This window comes from Gymnoscopelus microlampas (assembly GCF_963454915.1).
Source record: "Gymnoscopelus microlampas genome assembly, chromosome: 14".
NCBI lineage: Eukaryota > Metazoa > Chordata > Actinopteri > Myctophiformes > Myctophidae > Gymnoscopelus > Gymnoscopelus microlampas.
In genome coordinates, this window is record NC_139951.1 from 21,004,580 (window position 1) to 21,021,987 (window position 17,408).

At 41.5% G+C, this 17,408-nt stretch overlaps 2 protein-coding genes across 2 annotated transcripts; both read left to right on the plus strand.

Moving 5' to 3' along the window:
• Positions 1–1,990: 1,990 nt before the first annotated feature.
• LOC311060111 (ectonucleotide pyrophosphatase/phosphodiesterase family member 7-like) lies at positions 1,991–12,207 on the plus strand (the record flags this gene model as incomplete). Its single annotated transcript, XM_084078237.1, has 7 exons — positions 1,991–2,153; positions 5,086–5,231; positions 5,851–6,478; positions 7,033–7,275; positions 11,047–11,123; positions 11,864–11,995; positions 12,157–12,207. Exons 1-7 carry the CDS (start codon positions 2,069–2,071, stop codon positions 12,205–12,207), a joined length of 1,362 nt encoding a protein of 453 aa, XP_083934363.1. The 5' UTR covers positions 1,991–2,068.
• Positions 12,208–12,993: 786 nt separating this feature from the next.
• LOC311060112 (ectonucleotide pyrophosphatase/phosphodiesterase family member 7-like) lies at positions 12,994–16,790 on the plus strand (the record flags this gene model as incomplete). The annotated part of the gene is made up of 6 exons (XM_084078238.1): positions 12,994–13,168; positions 13,908–14,053; positions 14,183–14,815; positions 15,575–15,821; positions 16,491–16,607; positions 16,780–16,790. The coding sequence occupies exons 1-6, from the start codon at positions 13,084–13,086 to the stop codon at positions 16,788–16,790; spliced, it is 1,239 nt and encodes a 412-aa protein (XP_083934364.1). The 5' UTR covers positions 12,994–13,083.
• Positions 16,791–17,408: the final 618 nt, after the last annotated feature.

Here is a 17,408-nt window from a genome sequence, read left to right on the forward strand (position 1 = left end):
CTGCTCACCGAAACAAGTTAAGCCAGCATATGCAAATCAAACAATTATAACTTTCAAACCTTTTTTTTAAATGTTTTCTTCAGTTTCTTTTTGTAGGGATTCATACATTTCATACATACATTATTTCAAAAAATACATTAAATTATGATAATATGATACATTTGCCAAACGGTGCGTGACAACAGCAAATCAGAATCTTATCACTGCGGCTGAGCATACAGGACATTCTACAATAGGAGGAATCGATTCAGAGGTACAAGAGGGGTCCGTTGTTGAGAACTTTGTGGATTTGTGGTTCTATGCGGGAGACAGGATTGATGTTTCGATAATGAGATTGATGGACAAGGCCAAACCTCATCACCGGTCCATGGAGCACTGTCCCCACCTGGTGGTCTGTGTCATTCAGTTCTTTGTCATTACCAGAGTTGGTTTGGTATTGTGTGGGGGAAGTGGATAACGATTTATAAACACAGTTTCAATCGAACTCTGACAATTGACCTCCTGAACTTCTCTTGAGATATTGATACTGGTGTTTTTTAAAAAAATAACATTTTGCTGATCTATTAACCCATTAAGACCTGGAACGCATCTGTCACTTTAGATTTCTTTGGCTATTCAAAAATAGCAGATATACAAGCTCGTAGCGCGGCACCGAGTGCCGCGCTACGAGCTTGTAGATCTGCTATTTTTTGAAAAATCGTGAAAATGTGTAGCAAAATCTTGGATTATACATTTTTTAAAGCAAACATTTGTAGAATATTTAGTTCCAGGAACCCCCAGAAGCAAAGATTTGAGTTACAAATGTCCACAAAAACAAAAAAAACACAAATATTTGCACACTTTTCATGATTTTTCAAAAATAGCAGATCTACAAGCTCATAGCGCGGCACCGAGTGCCGCGCTATGAGCTTGTATATCTGCTATTTTTGAATAGCCAAAGGAATCTAAAGTGACACAGATGCATTCCCGGTCTTAAAGAGTTAACAAGGTAACTGGAAGAGGTCTCAGGATTACACCATCATATTCTGACCATGGACTGTTAGTGTCGAAGAAGTAAAGAGAACTAATTCAAAGCAGAAGGTCGTCGTTATTGAGTTGACAAGACATGAGAAGTACTAAGTATCATCATTTTGAGTGTGAAGCGGGGCGATGCAGAAAAAAGAGCATTTGCGCTCAGCAAAACCTACCCTTGATAAATAAAAGGTTTAAAAAGTTAAGTGAGGAATGATGCATTCAAAACATATCCATAGAGGCATTACAAAACAAATGACAATAAAAATGAAAAATTACAGGCTCTGGGGAGTGTGTGGAATCTGGAATCGACCTGTAGTTGTATATAAATTATTCATTTGACATGGCAAATCAGCATCATAATGTCAACCTCGCTCTGTCTTTCTGGAAAAGCAGATTATGCACTGTGAGGTGGAGAGAGGGCCAAATTATATCAAGCTATGAAAGTCACCTTTATCCACCTCATCCAGTGTATATCCCCCTCTTGCCAAATACAAAAATAAAAGAGCCTACAGCCCATATACGATATTCTGCACACGACGAGATAAGATAAGAAATTAAGAGTCGAAAGACTGCAATAGGAGGTGTAATTTTCGAGGGTGTGAGTGCACAGATAGACAGACAGACAGATAAGTGTTATCTGCCTTTTCTGTAGGAACTCTGCCATAGAGCGGAGTGTGCTGGAGTGAGAACAAGATCTGAAGGTGGAGATTTATCCAGTACTTTAAAAAGCCTAATACAAGCTCTCTGAGTTGATCAGAGAAACAGACAGACAAGACATTTGTGGGGGGGGAGGAAAGGAGCAAATCTTCAGTCAGGACTTTACCGAATGTGTATGAGAACATCGTTTTTTTTACCTACAAAAAAGGCTCCAATCATGCTGCCGCTAGGCCTGGCTCTCCTCCTCTGCCTCCTGGCTGTCTCTCCCTCTGCTGCTGCTCCCCCGCGGAGGAGATCTGGCCGCAGTGACTCCTCCAGGAACAAGCTGCTGCTCATCTCCTTTGATGGCTTCCGCTGGGACTACGACCGCGACGTGGACACCCCGAACCTGGACAGGATGGCCCTGGACGGAGTGAAGGCAACCTATGTCACGCCACCCTTCCTCACCATGACCAGTCCCTCGCACTTCACCCTCCTCACTGGTATACGCTTACGTTTTTATAGAACTGTCTAGAATGTAATCAAAATATTACCCTACTTGCAACTAAACTAACCTCCAAAATAGCACTATTTCATAGGCCTAATAATAGATAATAGATAATTAAATATAAAAGAAAAGAAAACTCTGAAGAAGACTCATTAGTCAAAACGTTACTTAATACATTTTGACTGGGAGCCCAGAAAGCCTTGCAGACTTCTATTTTTTGATTTGCCTAAGATAATTAAATAAATATCCCTTCATTTTAGAAGGCTGTAGGTCTTGATCCAGACTTAACACATTTGTTTACATAAATAACCCACATATCACATTCAATATTGAACAGTAATATAGTTAAGTACACCAAAAGAGAGCAAATAACACTCAAAAATGTATTCTGCACACTACAGTAGGTATATATTGTGTTCAACCAAGGTCAAGCATATTGTGACAATTCTGGGGCCCATGATATTTCAAACATGACCAATAGCTATTGAACATCTCTATGGTTAACTGATGACATAATATGTTTTGGAATTATTCTTTTTATTACAAAAGGTATGGTAAGGGATATTTTTGGTTAAAAAACGTTTATTGTGATAGTAAGTAGGCTATTGCAATAGTTTTTGTTCGGTAACAGGGGTCTTCCTGTCTTTTTTAGCTCTTTAGTAAACAGAAAATAGGTTACATTTTCAGGTGGGTTGCCTGTTTCATAGTGTTCCGGTTAAAATTTTGTCTGCTCATTTCTTTGTCCTCAGTTAAAATTTCACTTGTTTATCCTGTAGAACAGTGGTTCTCAAACTTTTTCATGTCAAGGACCCCCAAATTGACACTTATTTGCCCGCGGACCCCCATTTGAAAAGATAAGCCAGGGACCCCCATAAGAGAAGATTTTTACGACTCTAGCAGTGATTCTCAATCATTGTAATTTAAGGACCCCCAGTTTGACATGCATTAGGGCTACGGACCCCCATTTAATGGCATTTCTATCTCTGGGACCCCAATTCATATTGTAAAATCAATGTTAATTTAACTCTGAGAGTGTACAAATGGAACCAAATGGACCCGTTAGGGTCCATTTGGTTCCATTTGTACACTCTCAGAGTTACAGACCCATAAGGGTCCATTTGGTTCCTATAAATCATTTAGCTGGGGACCCCCTGGTATCCCCTCAAGTACCCCAGGGGGTCCCCGGACCCCACTTTGAGAACCAATGCTGTAGAATATTCTGTGTGAGCTTTCTCTCTCGATTGGATAAAATGTGTATCCCAACCTGAAAAGGCATCATTTTATGTTTACTAAAAAGAGCGGGAGAGATAGGGAGACCCTTGTTACTGAACAAACATTCATATTGAATAGGCCTTCTATCAGAATAGAGGTATCTAACACTTATTTGAACGAGAAATATCACTTACCCTACCTTTAATCCACGGCCAAAATGTTTACAGAAACCACCATTTCACCCATAATTCAGTAAGGAACAATCAAGGCAGTTAAAATGAACACGAAACCAGTATAGGCTTCAGCTGCTTCAGACTAATTTGGTTTATAGGCCTATTTATTATTGTTCAGTGGTGGGAAAAGTATTCACACTCTTTAAGTCCAGAATTCAACATTTACTTGTAAAGGTACAAAAGTATTGGTATCAAAATGTACTTAAAGTACCAAAAGTAGAAGTGTGTGTGTGTGTGTGTGTGTGTGTGTGTGTGTGTGTGTGTGTGTGTGTGTGTGTGTGTGTGTGTGTGTGTGTCCAAACAGTTACAGTAGCGAAATAATATTGCCCCCATTAAAAATAAACTTGCCCTGGTCGGTTTGCTACACCTTTGAAGAAACTTCTAAGTGCAGAACATCAGCAAATACATATATGTATAACACATATGTATAACTAAAGAGCTGTCTTTTAATTATTTGGTTGTATTAAGTATGTGTTTACCAACTTTACCTGCTGGTGCCTGTTTTCTTGCTGGCTTGACGGATAGAAATCCCGCGCAGCTGTGTTGATTTCACCAAACATACCACTTTATCGAGAGGTTTCCTCCAAGTAGCTACTATCCTACAGTTACCAAGAAAGGAAAACTAAAGCATCAAATATACATTTTATCATGCTTCTAAATAGCCTATGGTACCTGCCTCAAAGTAAAAAACCTTTTTTGACGTGTAAAAAGCAAGGTTACAGCAGTGGCGCAGCCAGAACGCTAGTGTAGGCTGGCTGGGCCTAGGCAGGAGCGAGTGGGCACGCATGCGCCACCGACCCGTGCCGCGCGCACGCGCGAAAATGCGTTTTTTGGGCGGATTGTGTTACTTTCTCCCCGTTATTTTTGTTACTTTATTTCGGTGTTAGGGACGGGTTAGGTTAGGGTTATGTTATTTAATTCTTATACTCTTGCATACTCTGTTACAAGTAAAAGTCCTGAATTAAAAATGTACTCGAGTGAAAGCACAAATGTTCCACACATTGTGAGCTTGTAGATCTGCTATTTTCAAATGGCCAAAATGTATATAGGGCTGAAGTGGACAATGTGTGTTTTGTAATAATAATCAAAATCTACAAAGTAACTAGTAACTAAACTAAACTTCAAATAATTGTAGTGGAGTAAAAGTAATGTTTGCCTCTGAGATGTAGTGGAGTAGAAGTAAAAGTACAGAAAATTGGAAATGCTCCAGTAAAGCAAAAATACCTCAAAATTGTACTCAAGTACAGTACTTGAGTAAATGTACTTCGTTACTTTACACCACTGCCATAAGGGCATATCTCAGTGGAATAGATCTGTTATCCTCTCAAAAAGTCACAACAAATTCACAATACAATCTCAACACAATCTGATATAGGCCTAATTATTTTTATCCCTATCATTGATATTGTACCATATATTTTACTATGTTGTAATATTGTCATTCTTTAAATGCTCACTTCCAAATAAACCTCTTTTCATCAGGGCGGTACATAGAGCATCATGGTGTGATCCACAACATGTGGTTCAACACCAGCACCCAGGAGAAGAAGCAGTACTATGAGACACAGTTTGTTCATTCCTACTGGGACAATGGCAGCCTGCCCATCTGGATTACAGCACAGAGACAGGTCTGTCTGTCTGTCTGTCTGTCTGTCTGTCTGTCTGTCTGTCTGTCTGTCTGTCTGTCTGTCTGTCTGCCTGTCTGTCTGTCTGTCTGTCTGTCTGTCTGTCTGTCTGTCTGTCTGCCTGTCTGTCTGTCTGTCTGTCTGTCTGCCTGTCTGTCTGTCTGTCTGTCTGTCTGCCTGCCTGTGTGAGAGAACATTTGTGAATATTTGGCTGTTTTGTTTCCATATAGACCAGGGGTCTTCAACGTTTTCAGGCCAAGGACCCCATAGCTGAGAGAGAGATGAAGCAGGGACCCCCTACTCTATATTGTATAAAATGTACTTAGTCTGCTCTTTTTTCCCTCTACACCTATAGCCTCTTTGCCAAAAATAGCCGATCTACAAGCTCTCAACGCGCTGAGAGGCGTTGAGAGCTTGTAGATTTGCTATTTTCGGCTAATGTTGCCCTCAGAAAAGGAATTCTAGGGTTCAAGTGGTTAATGTAAAAAAAAACTAAATCCTATCACACAAAGATTTGGCGGACCCCCTATAGTAGCTCTGGGGACCCCCTAGGGGTCCCGGACCCCCTGTTGAAGACCCCTGATATAGACAGCTTGTTTTTTTGTTTTGTTTTGCCTCCTAGGGTGTGAAGGCAGGGTCTCTCCACTTCCCCGGTACTGCAGCCACGTATGGAAAAGAGGCGGTGAATGTGAAGCAAGTGGAACCCCGTTTCTATGACCACTCCAATGAGAACGACTGGAAGCTGAACGTCGACAAGGTGGTTGGAGAATGGTTCGTTCAAAAGGACCTGGCCTTTGTCTCGCTGTACTTTGGAGAACCGGACAAGGCTGGGCACAAATATGGACCTGACTCTCCGGAGAGGAAGGCCATGGTCCGACAAGTGGACCGCACCATCGGCTACCTTCGGGAAAAGATTCACCAACATGGCCTCACGGACAACCTCAATATCATGATCACCGCCGACCACGGGATGACCACTGTGGTTGATCTGACCGAGATCACTCTCGGTAAGATTCCTGGCTTCAGCTGGAAGGACGTGAAGTTCCATCTGGTGGATCATGGTCCTGCTGGGATGCTGCTTCCCAGAGAAGGCATGCTGGAGAAAGTCTACCAGGCTCTGAAAGGAGGCCACCCTCACCTTCACGTGTATAAGAAAGAGGACATGCCAGCCAGACTGCACTACAGCAAACACCCACGTCTCCTGCCTCTCATCCTCTTTGCTGATCCTGGATATGTCATTAATGGGGTGAGTTGGTGCAGGGCCTCGGGCCTATTGCAAAATGGCTTATGGAGAAGATGAAAATAGAGAAAATAGACTATCTGCAAGCTGTCTACTTGTCACGATGCAATGCCTTGTGCTTTCCTTGTGGTTTCCACTATTTTTGTTGACATACTCAAAATAGGGACACCAAGTTGAAAGTGGTTAAACTGTGGGTGACCCCAGAAACTTAAATATTCCAAGTTTACTTTGAACCACTTTTGCCTCAAAACACAATCTTTGAGATAGCTGTCTTTTAAAGAAAAGATGCTCACCACTTTAGAGAGCACCCCTGAATGTGAGAGGGATTGATTGGTAGGATCATGGATGTATTCATATTTAGTTACATTCAGAGTGCTATATTGGCCCTTTCATGGGGACCGTAATATCTGTTACTCAGTCTATTTGTTGTTATGTTCCACTGTGCAAGGCATATAAATTAGGCTTTACATCTAAACAGGACAACCTGGGCAGTGTTAACATGTTGCAGTGGAAAGAAACTCAACTCATAAACCCCTTTCTTTCTCATCACCAAATAGCCTTTAGGTCCAGTACAGTTCCACAAAGGAGAGCATGGTTATGATAACCAGGTGCTGGATATGAAGCCCTTCTTCAGGGCAGTGGGGCCTGACTTCCAGAGCAACCTGATGGTGGGGCCCTTTGAGACGGTCAACGTGTACCCACTGATGTGTCATCTTCTGGGGATAACTCCTGAGGTCAACGACGGCCACTTGGACATCACCAGACACATGCTGATCCCTAAGAAAGTCACCGGAGAAAACAATGATAGTAAGATGTTTGTGATGAATGGGAATTGAACATCCTCGTTCCCATTTCAGTTTTCCTTATTTTTTTTATTTTTAAATAATTTTTATGTCTGACTTGCATACTGAACACATATTAAATACATAAAGACAATAAATCACAAAACAAGCATTCAGTGCATTAAATGCTAGCAACAGTATCAATACAGAGTGACAAAGAGAGAAGACAAAAGATAATGCGCGCACAAATAAAATACTTTAATAATTCTCATACAGGTCAATGAACTGAGTGGCATTGCCATCCTTAGAGTCCCACGCTCTCACTTCTCTGGTGAAGAAAGTTTATTATTATGGCAGAATTGCATATCTTATATTGGGCATATATTGTATAATCACCGAAGGTGCTAGAGGAAAGGCCAAGGTCACACAAGTCAGTAGAGTTCATTATTCATTCTGCCTATTAGATTATAGATGTTTACCTTTTGGGCTGAGGGTGGTGCTAGAGGCAATGTCATGGGTCACTCAAATGGTTAGTGTTCATCCTCTGGGGAGCATGACTGTGCTCAGCAAGTTTCATGGCAATCTGCCCATTAGATTTTGAACTACCTTGTAAGGTGTACATGTTGGTCTAAGGGTGGCACGACAGCAAGTGCCATTGGGACACCAAAATTAGTAGGCTTTATTCTCAGGGACGCATGGATAGATTTGGCCTGTTTAATGGCTTCGATAGCAGATAAGCTGACGCAATAAAAGATAGCATTTTCTGGAAATGCACCAAGCCGTCATCTGTGTGGAGATAAAAGATCATAATCTACCATAATGATGGCGTCACATGATTATGATCACCAAACTGGACATTGCATGGCATTATCAGTCTATGAATGCACCAACATCTTTGGCCTACTTGGCCGCCTGTTTGCCTGCCTGGTCACTTGCCTAACTGTATGTCTGACCTGTTATCTTGTCTACCATTCCAGAGAGCAATCTTCCATGGCAAGTTTTTGTCGGCTTATCAGCAGTGGCTGGGTTTCTTGCACTAGTGTTCATAGTCACCACTGTCCACACCATGCGTCAAAGGACCAAGGCAGAAAGGAGGTGAATACCTTGTTTTATCTATTAAGATTATAATCTTTTTCTGTCTCTCTCTCTCTCTATGCTGATAAAGAATGTAATGTATTGAACCAAATTATTTCCATTTTCAAATGGTTTCAAATGGTACTTATCATACAGCCCTCTTTTTATGAGACTCTGTACCTTTCTTTCCCCAGGGATCAAATCAGCGCCAGTCTTCCCCCCAAGTCTGAAGTAAAAAGAAGTGTTGGCAAAGAAGACAAGAACGCAAAAGAAACACATTTCTGAGAACTTGAACCGAAAAGACAATGACTGTACTTTACAGTCTTCAATCAATGCTCCATTGCTACAATGGAGCTGGTCAATGGTTAACAGTAGAACAGTGGTTGTAACCAATGTTGACTGTGTGTAAACTCTGTGATTGTAAAAGGTATTGATGAAAGCAGTTGATATGTGTGTAGGATATACAGGAATTACTGTAACCAAAGACCATATTGTAACTCTAAACAACTTTACGGTGCAAATGTTATATGATAGCCTATTATATAATAGAAACAGGACCCATTGCACAAAGCACCTTCAAAAGCTCAAAGTATGCTATGATTACTGTACATACCTAAGTATGTAGAGTAATCATAGCATACTTTGAGCTTTTCTTTCTTTCTCCTGTGTAGGCTAATTGTATATGAGATATAATAAATGAAATCTAGAATCTCTTTGATCTAAAATAGAATCTTACATCTGTTTTATGTTATGTCTCTGCTAATGTGTAGAATCAATTATATCACATTTAAAATGAAATATATAGATTATCACTTGGGCATTCATTGTTGCCCAAGCTTTGGGCAGGCACATTTATTTACAAGACAACAAGAAAATATAAATTCATCAACACTTAGTTAATAGATTAACATTACTACTACTACTACTACTACTACTACTACTACTACTACTACTACTACTAATAGTAATAGTAATAGTAATAATAATACATTTTATTTGTAACGCACTTTACATTTTCACAAATCACAAAGTGCTACAGGGTTTAAAAATATTGGCATAAAACAGCAATGGCAAAAAATATGTAACTTTGAGACCCTACTTGGGGTAAAAAAATACATGAAAAACTAAGTAAAATCTAATTACTGTCAAGAAACCCCAGTGAACAAAATGGTAGAGTATAGTCCCGCTTGGAATTCCTGACAGTGTGGGGACTGGGGAGAGTGTTGGCTCAGAACATACTGTATGGTGCGTTGCTGGCATTCCTCTCTTTTGTTGGTACGCAGCCATTCTGTGAACCATCGAAGAGTGCTGTTTTGGTTCCTTTACACGCAGATAAACTCCAGTGTCTTTTCAGATGTGAATTCAATCAAACCATCCGCACCAGTTTTCAATTTGCATCCATGTTTGACATGGTTATTTCCTTAAGAAGGGATGGGTGTTCACAGCGCCAGTTCAACATGGACAGTTTACAGTAGGGATGCTGATTTGTTAGCTGCCATATAACCCCTGGGGATGATATGGCAGCTGACCACTCAGTGTATGTTTGCCACCCCTGCATACCTTGTATCACTCCCAGCAGCACCCAGGACAAATAAAGGGTATGTGGCTGGGTATGTAATCAAAATTAGTCTAGATATGTGACCTGTATCAGACATATGAAGTGGATCTGAGTGGATGTGAGGAACAAACAGAACAGGCCATATAGGCCTCAAAGCTTGAGGTTGTAGGTTCAGAAAGCTCAGCAACACATAGTTTATGAGATGGCCATTTGACTGAGATTGATCCATGAGGCTGGCATAATGTGGGTTATAATTACTTTATTATCTCTCTGTCTGTCTTTCTCTCCTCCCTGTGCTCCCCTCCCATCCACCCATCTCTTTGTTCTTCCTCTATCTCAAAGAAGTGGCAAACAGTAACAATTAACTTGAGTAATGTACTAAATCTTTTGATTACTTGAGTACCCTTTTCGTTTTTAAACTTGACATTTACTTCATTACATTTCAAAATACATTTCAAAATGTGTACTTTTTAAAAGTAAGTTCTCCTGTACTTTACTGTAACTCAAATAAAAAGGTGCTTGAGCAACTTTCACTTGTAGTGGAGTAATATTTGACTAGGAATATCTATGCTTCAATGGACTGCCTCAAGTGGGGGTGTGTACTTTGTCCACCACTGAACATATACTGTAGATAATCTCTTGAGGCCCTTATAGCTGTCTGTCGAGTCCCGTTTTATGTTCATGAACTCCCACTAGCAAGTAGGTAATCATAAGACAAGATAAGATAAGCCTTTATTGACCCCCCTGGGGTTCAATTGTAGTGTCATAGCAGCAACAGGTACAGGTATGTGTACAGATAGAAATTATAATAAAATAAGTAGATTTATTCTGACACTAGACATCTGCACTTGGTCTGACTCAATATATGCACATTCTATCAATAAATATAAAGGTATAAAAACATTAAAATCTATCACCACCAGTATATATGCATGCATAAACATATACGGTCTCTATTGTCAGTGAATATATGAGTGTACAGATTATCAACAGTTATTACGAGACACGAGATATATTCACAGTATCAGCGGGCCTTCAACAGTAGGTATCTAGATAATATGTAACCCCAACCATGAATATAATGAGTACACTACAGTCTTCTAACAATGAATATATGAGTAAATATAAGTGAGTCTCATATATTCTTCTGTCGTGGTTCTGTAGTTTACATCCCAGTAGTCCATGTGCAAGTGTGCCAGCCTCGAGCAGGAGTCAATAATCCCAGAGAACAGAACATGATGGTCAGGCTTGGTTGTGGAGCCTTATGGCTACTGACAAAAACTGCTGTACAAGTCTCTTTGTGGTGTGCCGGGTGGAGGATCAGTCTGTGACTTAATGTGGTCCTCATCCCCACTATCACAGAACACATGGAAGGGATAAAAGGGGTTGATGAGGATAGCAGCTTCCTCCTCATTCTCCCCTCCGTATAACCACTAACTATTGAGCTATAGCCTTCCTCACCAGATTGTGTTGACTTTGCTGGCATCCCTTGTGTTGATGTTACCCCCCAGAGGACACTGGCTACTACAGACGTATAGAACACCTGCAGCAGCCTGTTGCACGCATTGAAGGACCTGGACCCCCTCAGGAAGAACAGCTTGCTCTGTCCCTTCCTGTAGAGCAGTGGTTCCCAAACTTTTTAGCTCAAGAACGAAAAGAGTAATCTGAGGTTTGCCCGGGACCCAAACTCACAAATCTCACAATCTGCTGTTTTCACTACTTCATAAACTTTATATATGGAAATTATTAGACTTTTTCATTTTATTTATGAAATTCATTTTCTTTTACTATTTTTTTTGTTTAAACTTTTTTTTTTAAATCTTTGGAAATATTAAATGTAGGAAGCAGAAAAGGAGATTTACTCGCGACCCATAAAAATATGTCCGCCACCCAGAGATGGGTCCACTGTTTGGGACGTTTACTGTTGACGTGTACTCCCAGGGACTTGTGTGTGTCCACCATCTCCACCTACTCTCCACAGATGGTGATGGGAGTGTTGGTGGCATCGTCATGCTCCACCGTTAGTCCACCACCTTGGCCTTTGGTCAATGTTGAGCTGGAAGTGATCGTTATGACACTGACGCCCTCCTACGAAGCTCTACAGCAGGGCTCTGTAACCCTTCTTCCTCGTTGCTATCCGTGATGCAGCTGAAAATGGAGCAGTAATAAGAGAACTTCTGTAGGTGGGAGGGCGGCGGTCTTGAGAGTGAACAGAAAAGGTGACAGCACGGTTCCTTAGGGAGCGCCTGTGTTGCTCACCAGCGCATCTGACAGATTACCCTGCAGTCTGTCCATAACCTGTCCATGATCCACCAGCACGACTGAGAGCTTCTCAGCTACAGTAGCTGCCGTGGCTGGATAGGAAAGGCACTGCAGAAGTGTCTCACAGTGCTATGCGGCCTCTCCAGGTGTGTATGTGTGTGTGTGTGTGTGTGTGTGTGTGTGTGTGTGTGTGTGTGTGTGTGTGTGTGTGTGTGTGTGTGTGTGTGTGTGTGTGTAGGTAGATGATGTCATCATCCACACCAATGTTTGCCTTGTTATTCGGGGTCCAGGGAGTCACTCACCAGGGGCACCGGGACAATGCAGAAGGTCTTCCAGAGCTGGGGCACCTTCTTCAGCCTCAATGAGAGGTTGACGAGGTAGTGGAACACTGCTGCCAACTTCCCGGTGCTTGCCCGGAGCACCCTAATATGGAGATAAGATAAGGCGGCAGGCCAATGTCCCATATAGAGTATAAATATTAATTGAAGGCATATCAGACCGTAGAGTGTGTGAGATACACAGACATGGTCAGTTGCTCTTCGTCTCCTTTCGCACACATTATGGTTTGCGTCAGCTATACCAATGCAGTTAAGGGATAGAAACCATCAAAATATTTGCTGTGAAATTGAGGATGTATTCAATGAGCCGACTAAAAAAGAACATTGATTAAAAATAGACGGCAGGCGACAAAAAAATATCTTTGGGGATTTGTTGTCTCTTTGGTGGAAGTGGATATTTGCCAGAAGTACAGTACCAATCATGCTGCCGCTAGGCCTGGCTCTCCTTCTCTGCCTTCTGGCTGTCTCTCCCTCTGCTGCTGCTCCTCCACGATGGAGGTCTGGCCGCAGTGACTCCTCCAGGAACAAGCTGCTGCTCATCTCCTTTGATGGCTTCCGCTGGGACTACGACCGTGATGTGGACACCCCGAACCTGGACAGGATGGCCCTGGACGGAGTGAGGGCAACCTATGTCACACCACCCTTCCTCACGATTACCAGTCCCTCGCACTTCACCCTCCTCACAGGTACAGTACACGCAAAAACATGGTAGCGGTTAACCACTTTCAACCTGGCGTCCCTATTTTGTTCATGTCATTATTTTGCATGTTAAAAACTTTTCACAAATCTTCCCAAATAGTGTATAGCAGATCTACAAGTTCACAATGTGTCACGATGTTGTGAGCTTGTAGATTGGCTATTTTCGCACCACATTCATATGAATGTATGATGAAGAATAAAATAGGGCTAAAGGGGGTAATTGTAGTTAAATATACTCGTGTACATTTTGTAATAGCAGTCAATCAATGTAAAAGCTAAATTACATATACATGGATTTCAAGTACTGCATTGTGTTATATCTATCTGAAAAGCAGGAGTTGAACCTGTTTCTCATTTTTAATGACATGTATACAGAGCAGGTTTTATTTTTGATAGCGCCATTAATGCAGTATCATGTTCTATCATATTTGTCTTTTAACCAGGAAACTTACAGACTGGCATGGCCAAATATATAAAATATGTCAACTTTGAAGTTCATTTGTGTTGTTAATGTCCTTCTGCAACTGGAGGACACTAGAATCAAATGTTTACAATTTTTGGTTTAATGTCCTTTGAAGCCACAGATAATTTGTGCACAGAAAACATCTACCATTGCTCACGGCCGTAGAATGAAGCGTTCATTTGGCTTAACTCCATACTCCTTGGATACTTCAGATTTCTGCCTATAAATGTGTGCCACTCAACTTTAAGATGTTTCCCTTTCAGGACGGTATGTGGAAAATCATGGCGTTACCCATAACATTTGGTTCAACACCACCACCCAGGAGAAGAAACAGTATTACATGACACAGTTTGTTGATTCCTACTGGGATAATGGCAGCCTGCCCATCTGGATTACAGCACAGAGACAGGTGCTCTGTCTGTCTGTCTATCTGCTGTCTGTGTCATAAAACATTTATTTGTGAATATTTTGCCGTCTTGATTCCATTTTTGACATAGCAGCTTGTGTTTACTTGTTCTTTGTGTTTTTTACCTCCAAGGGTCTAAAGGCAGGGTCTCTTCACTTCCCTGGTACTGCAGCTACATATAGAAAGGAGATTGTGAACGTACGGCAAATAGAACCCCGTTTCTATGACCACTCCAATGAGTCAGACTGGAGGGTGAACATCGACAAGGTGATTGGAGAATGGTTCCAACAACAGGACCTGGACTTTGTCTCCCTGTACTTTGGAGAACCGGACACAGCTGGGCACAAATTCGGACCCGATTCCCCGGAACGCAAGGAGATGGTCCGACAAGTGGACCGCGCCGTGGGCTACCTCCGCGACACGGTGAGACGCCATGGCCTCGCCGAGCGGCTCAATATCATCATCACCTCTGACCACGGGATGAATGCAGTGCTGCAAAATGGACTGGAGGACAAAATCATCCTCTCTAATATACCTGGCTTCAGCATCAAGGATATCCAATTCCCGCTAACAGATTATGGTCCTTCTGGGATGCTGCTTCCCAAAGAAGGCATGCTAGAGAAGGTCTACCAGGCTCTGAAAGGAGGCCACCCTCACCTACATGTGTATAAGAAAGAGGACATGCCAGGCAGACTGCACTACAGTAAACACCCACGTCTTCTGCCTCTCATCCTCTTTGCTGATCCTGGATATCTTATCAATACGGTGAGCTTTGCGCACAGATAGGCCAACAATGTGGGGGCAGATGCCCCCAAGATATTTTTTAAAACTCCATGGGAAAAAAAAGAGGCAATACGCTTTCTAATCCTATCTAAGTGTGATTTAACTATTGATATAGTTTAAAAACTAGCAAGGGCAACCTAGAGGTGTGTAGAGTTGATCTACAATCAACAGTTCTGTAGTTAGAATGACAAAACACTCACAAACACTCGCCGCTGCAGAGACCCGGGTTCATTTCCCAGCAGCAGTGCCTCTGGCTTGGGCCCAGCCGGGAGAAACCTCACGCATATGACATATCTCCCGGTGAAACTCCACACTATCAGGTGAAAAGAAGTTGTTGGTGACTAGTAGGAGACGTGTGGTTGTCCACACACTCCCCAGGGCAAGAGTGGAGGTTAGCAGAGACAGGGACCATAGCAGTACATATTGCAATGTCTACATTGAGGAGAAGAAAGGAAACAACAACAGAAACATTTATGATAATTGACCTTCTTGACCTTTGACCAACAAATTGCACCACATATCAGATACGGAGTTAGACATCAGATATGAAGTTTGCCTTGTGTTGTAATTTCATAACCGTATGCCTGCCATGTACAAATCTTGCACGGCCCCTGGGAGGCCGGTGCGCTAAGGGCATAATAACGGATTCATAATTTACAAATGTACTATTAACTTATTACGTCATATTAAATTACACACAGAGAACATTTATCTTCGCTGTACCTCTCTTGCTTGTTACAGTTTCTCCCAGTGCAAGTCCACAAAGGAGAGCATGGCTTTGACAATGAACATATGGACATGAAGAACTTCTTCAGGGCCGTGGGGCCTGACTTCCAGAAGAACCTGATAGTGGGGCCCTTTGAGACGGTCAACGTGTACCCACTGATGTGTCATCTTCTGGGGATGACTCCTGAGGTCAACGACGGCCACTTGGACAACACCAGACACATGCTGATCCCTAAGAAAGGCACCGGAGGAAACACTGATAGTAAGACATTTCACTGCAAATAAAAGCTGAGAATCAGTCAATAATCAAATGCATGAAGATTTTTTTCCAAAGGACAGCACATAGTACAATGATTTAAAAACAAAATGTTAGTAACAGCATAGATCATTGTTGTGATGAGGAGGAGAATGCATAACAAAGCAAGGAAATAACCTATGTAACACAGGAGATCAATGCGTTGATCAAATATGTTGAATTTGCTGTACACCAACTATAATCTGTGAGATAGATTAGAAATCAGATTGAGGCGGCTAACCTGACTCAGCAAACCATAAGATCTTCTGATAAGATGAACACAGCAGAAACTTAAAGTAGATATGTTTTTATGTCAAGATAAGAGACATCAATCTAACATAATGACAATATGGTTATGCTGTAATGACATCATAATGGTCCAAACAACCATTCACCAAAGGTGAATGATTGATGAAAGATTGTTTAGTCCATGTCCATACAGTAGATAACACAAGATTTAAACCTGGACATTAGATAGCATAGATTCATCAACCGTTTTGTTTTGTCTGTCACCTGCCTGCCTCTATATGTCTGAAGGTCAGTCTCTCTGAGTGTTTGCCTTTTTTCTCGTTTGCCTCTCTGTCTGGCTATCTAAATGAATGAATGTCTGTCCCAATCTTTTATCTACCATTCCAGAGAACAATGAACAGCAGAAAGTTGCGGTGGGTTTGTCAGTGTTCGCTGGGTTTCTTGTTCTAGTGTTCATAGTCACCGCAACCTACACCTTGTGCAAAACGACCAAGGTCCAAGGAGGTAGAGTATTAAGACTGATCATCTGATTATAATCTTTCTCTATGCTCATATATCAGATGTATACAAGGCATTCGACCTCCTAGCTAGGTGAACCTCATCCATCCACATGATGGAAAATTTGTCATTTTTACCTCCATATTAAAATCTAATAATCTGTCCTCCTTTCCCCCAGGTATGGAGTGAGAAAGGGTATTCACTGCAGCTACTAAGTGAAAAGTGGTGTTGATGAAGAGGAGAACATAAACTTCCAGTTTTTGAGAATTTGGACTGCCACAGTTCTTTTTTCTTCAATTAATAAAAGAGCAGACCTTTTGCACATCTGCAGGTCAACAGATGCGTCAGAGAAAAAAGGAAAAGGGAACAAAATAGTGCAAAGACCTTGAAGTTGTCTTGAAGATAACAGGTTATCAGGTTCATCAGATTATCACCGTTGCCAGATTGTGCAAGAGAAATAAGCAACGAGGTCTATGAAAACAAGCCCAAAAGAAGTGACTAACACATGAGCACTTTAAACCTTTATACACATCTATTTGAAATAGCCGATCTACAAGCTCACAATGCGTGGCATCAAAAGAATCTTGGGGAAAAAAGTGAAAAGTTTGATTTTTTTTTTTACATTTTAAAGGAGAATTCCGGTCATTTTAAGTGTTATGTTTGATGTGTGTCAAATCACTTACCAACGTAGAAATGAAAATCGCGTTACTCCACAGATCCCCCTGTCAACCCCCACCGTTGGCATTATTATTATATCGTGGATAGCCCAAATTCGCCTATTTTAACAAATGCAAAGTCTGTTTTTTT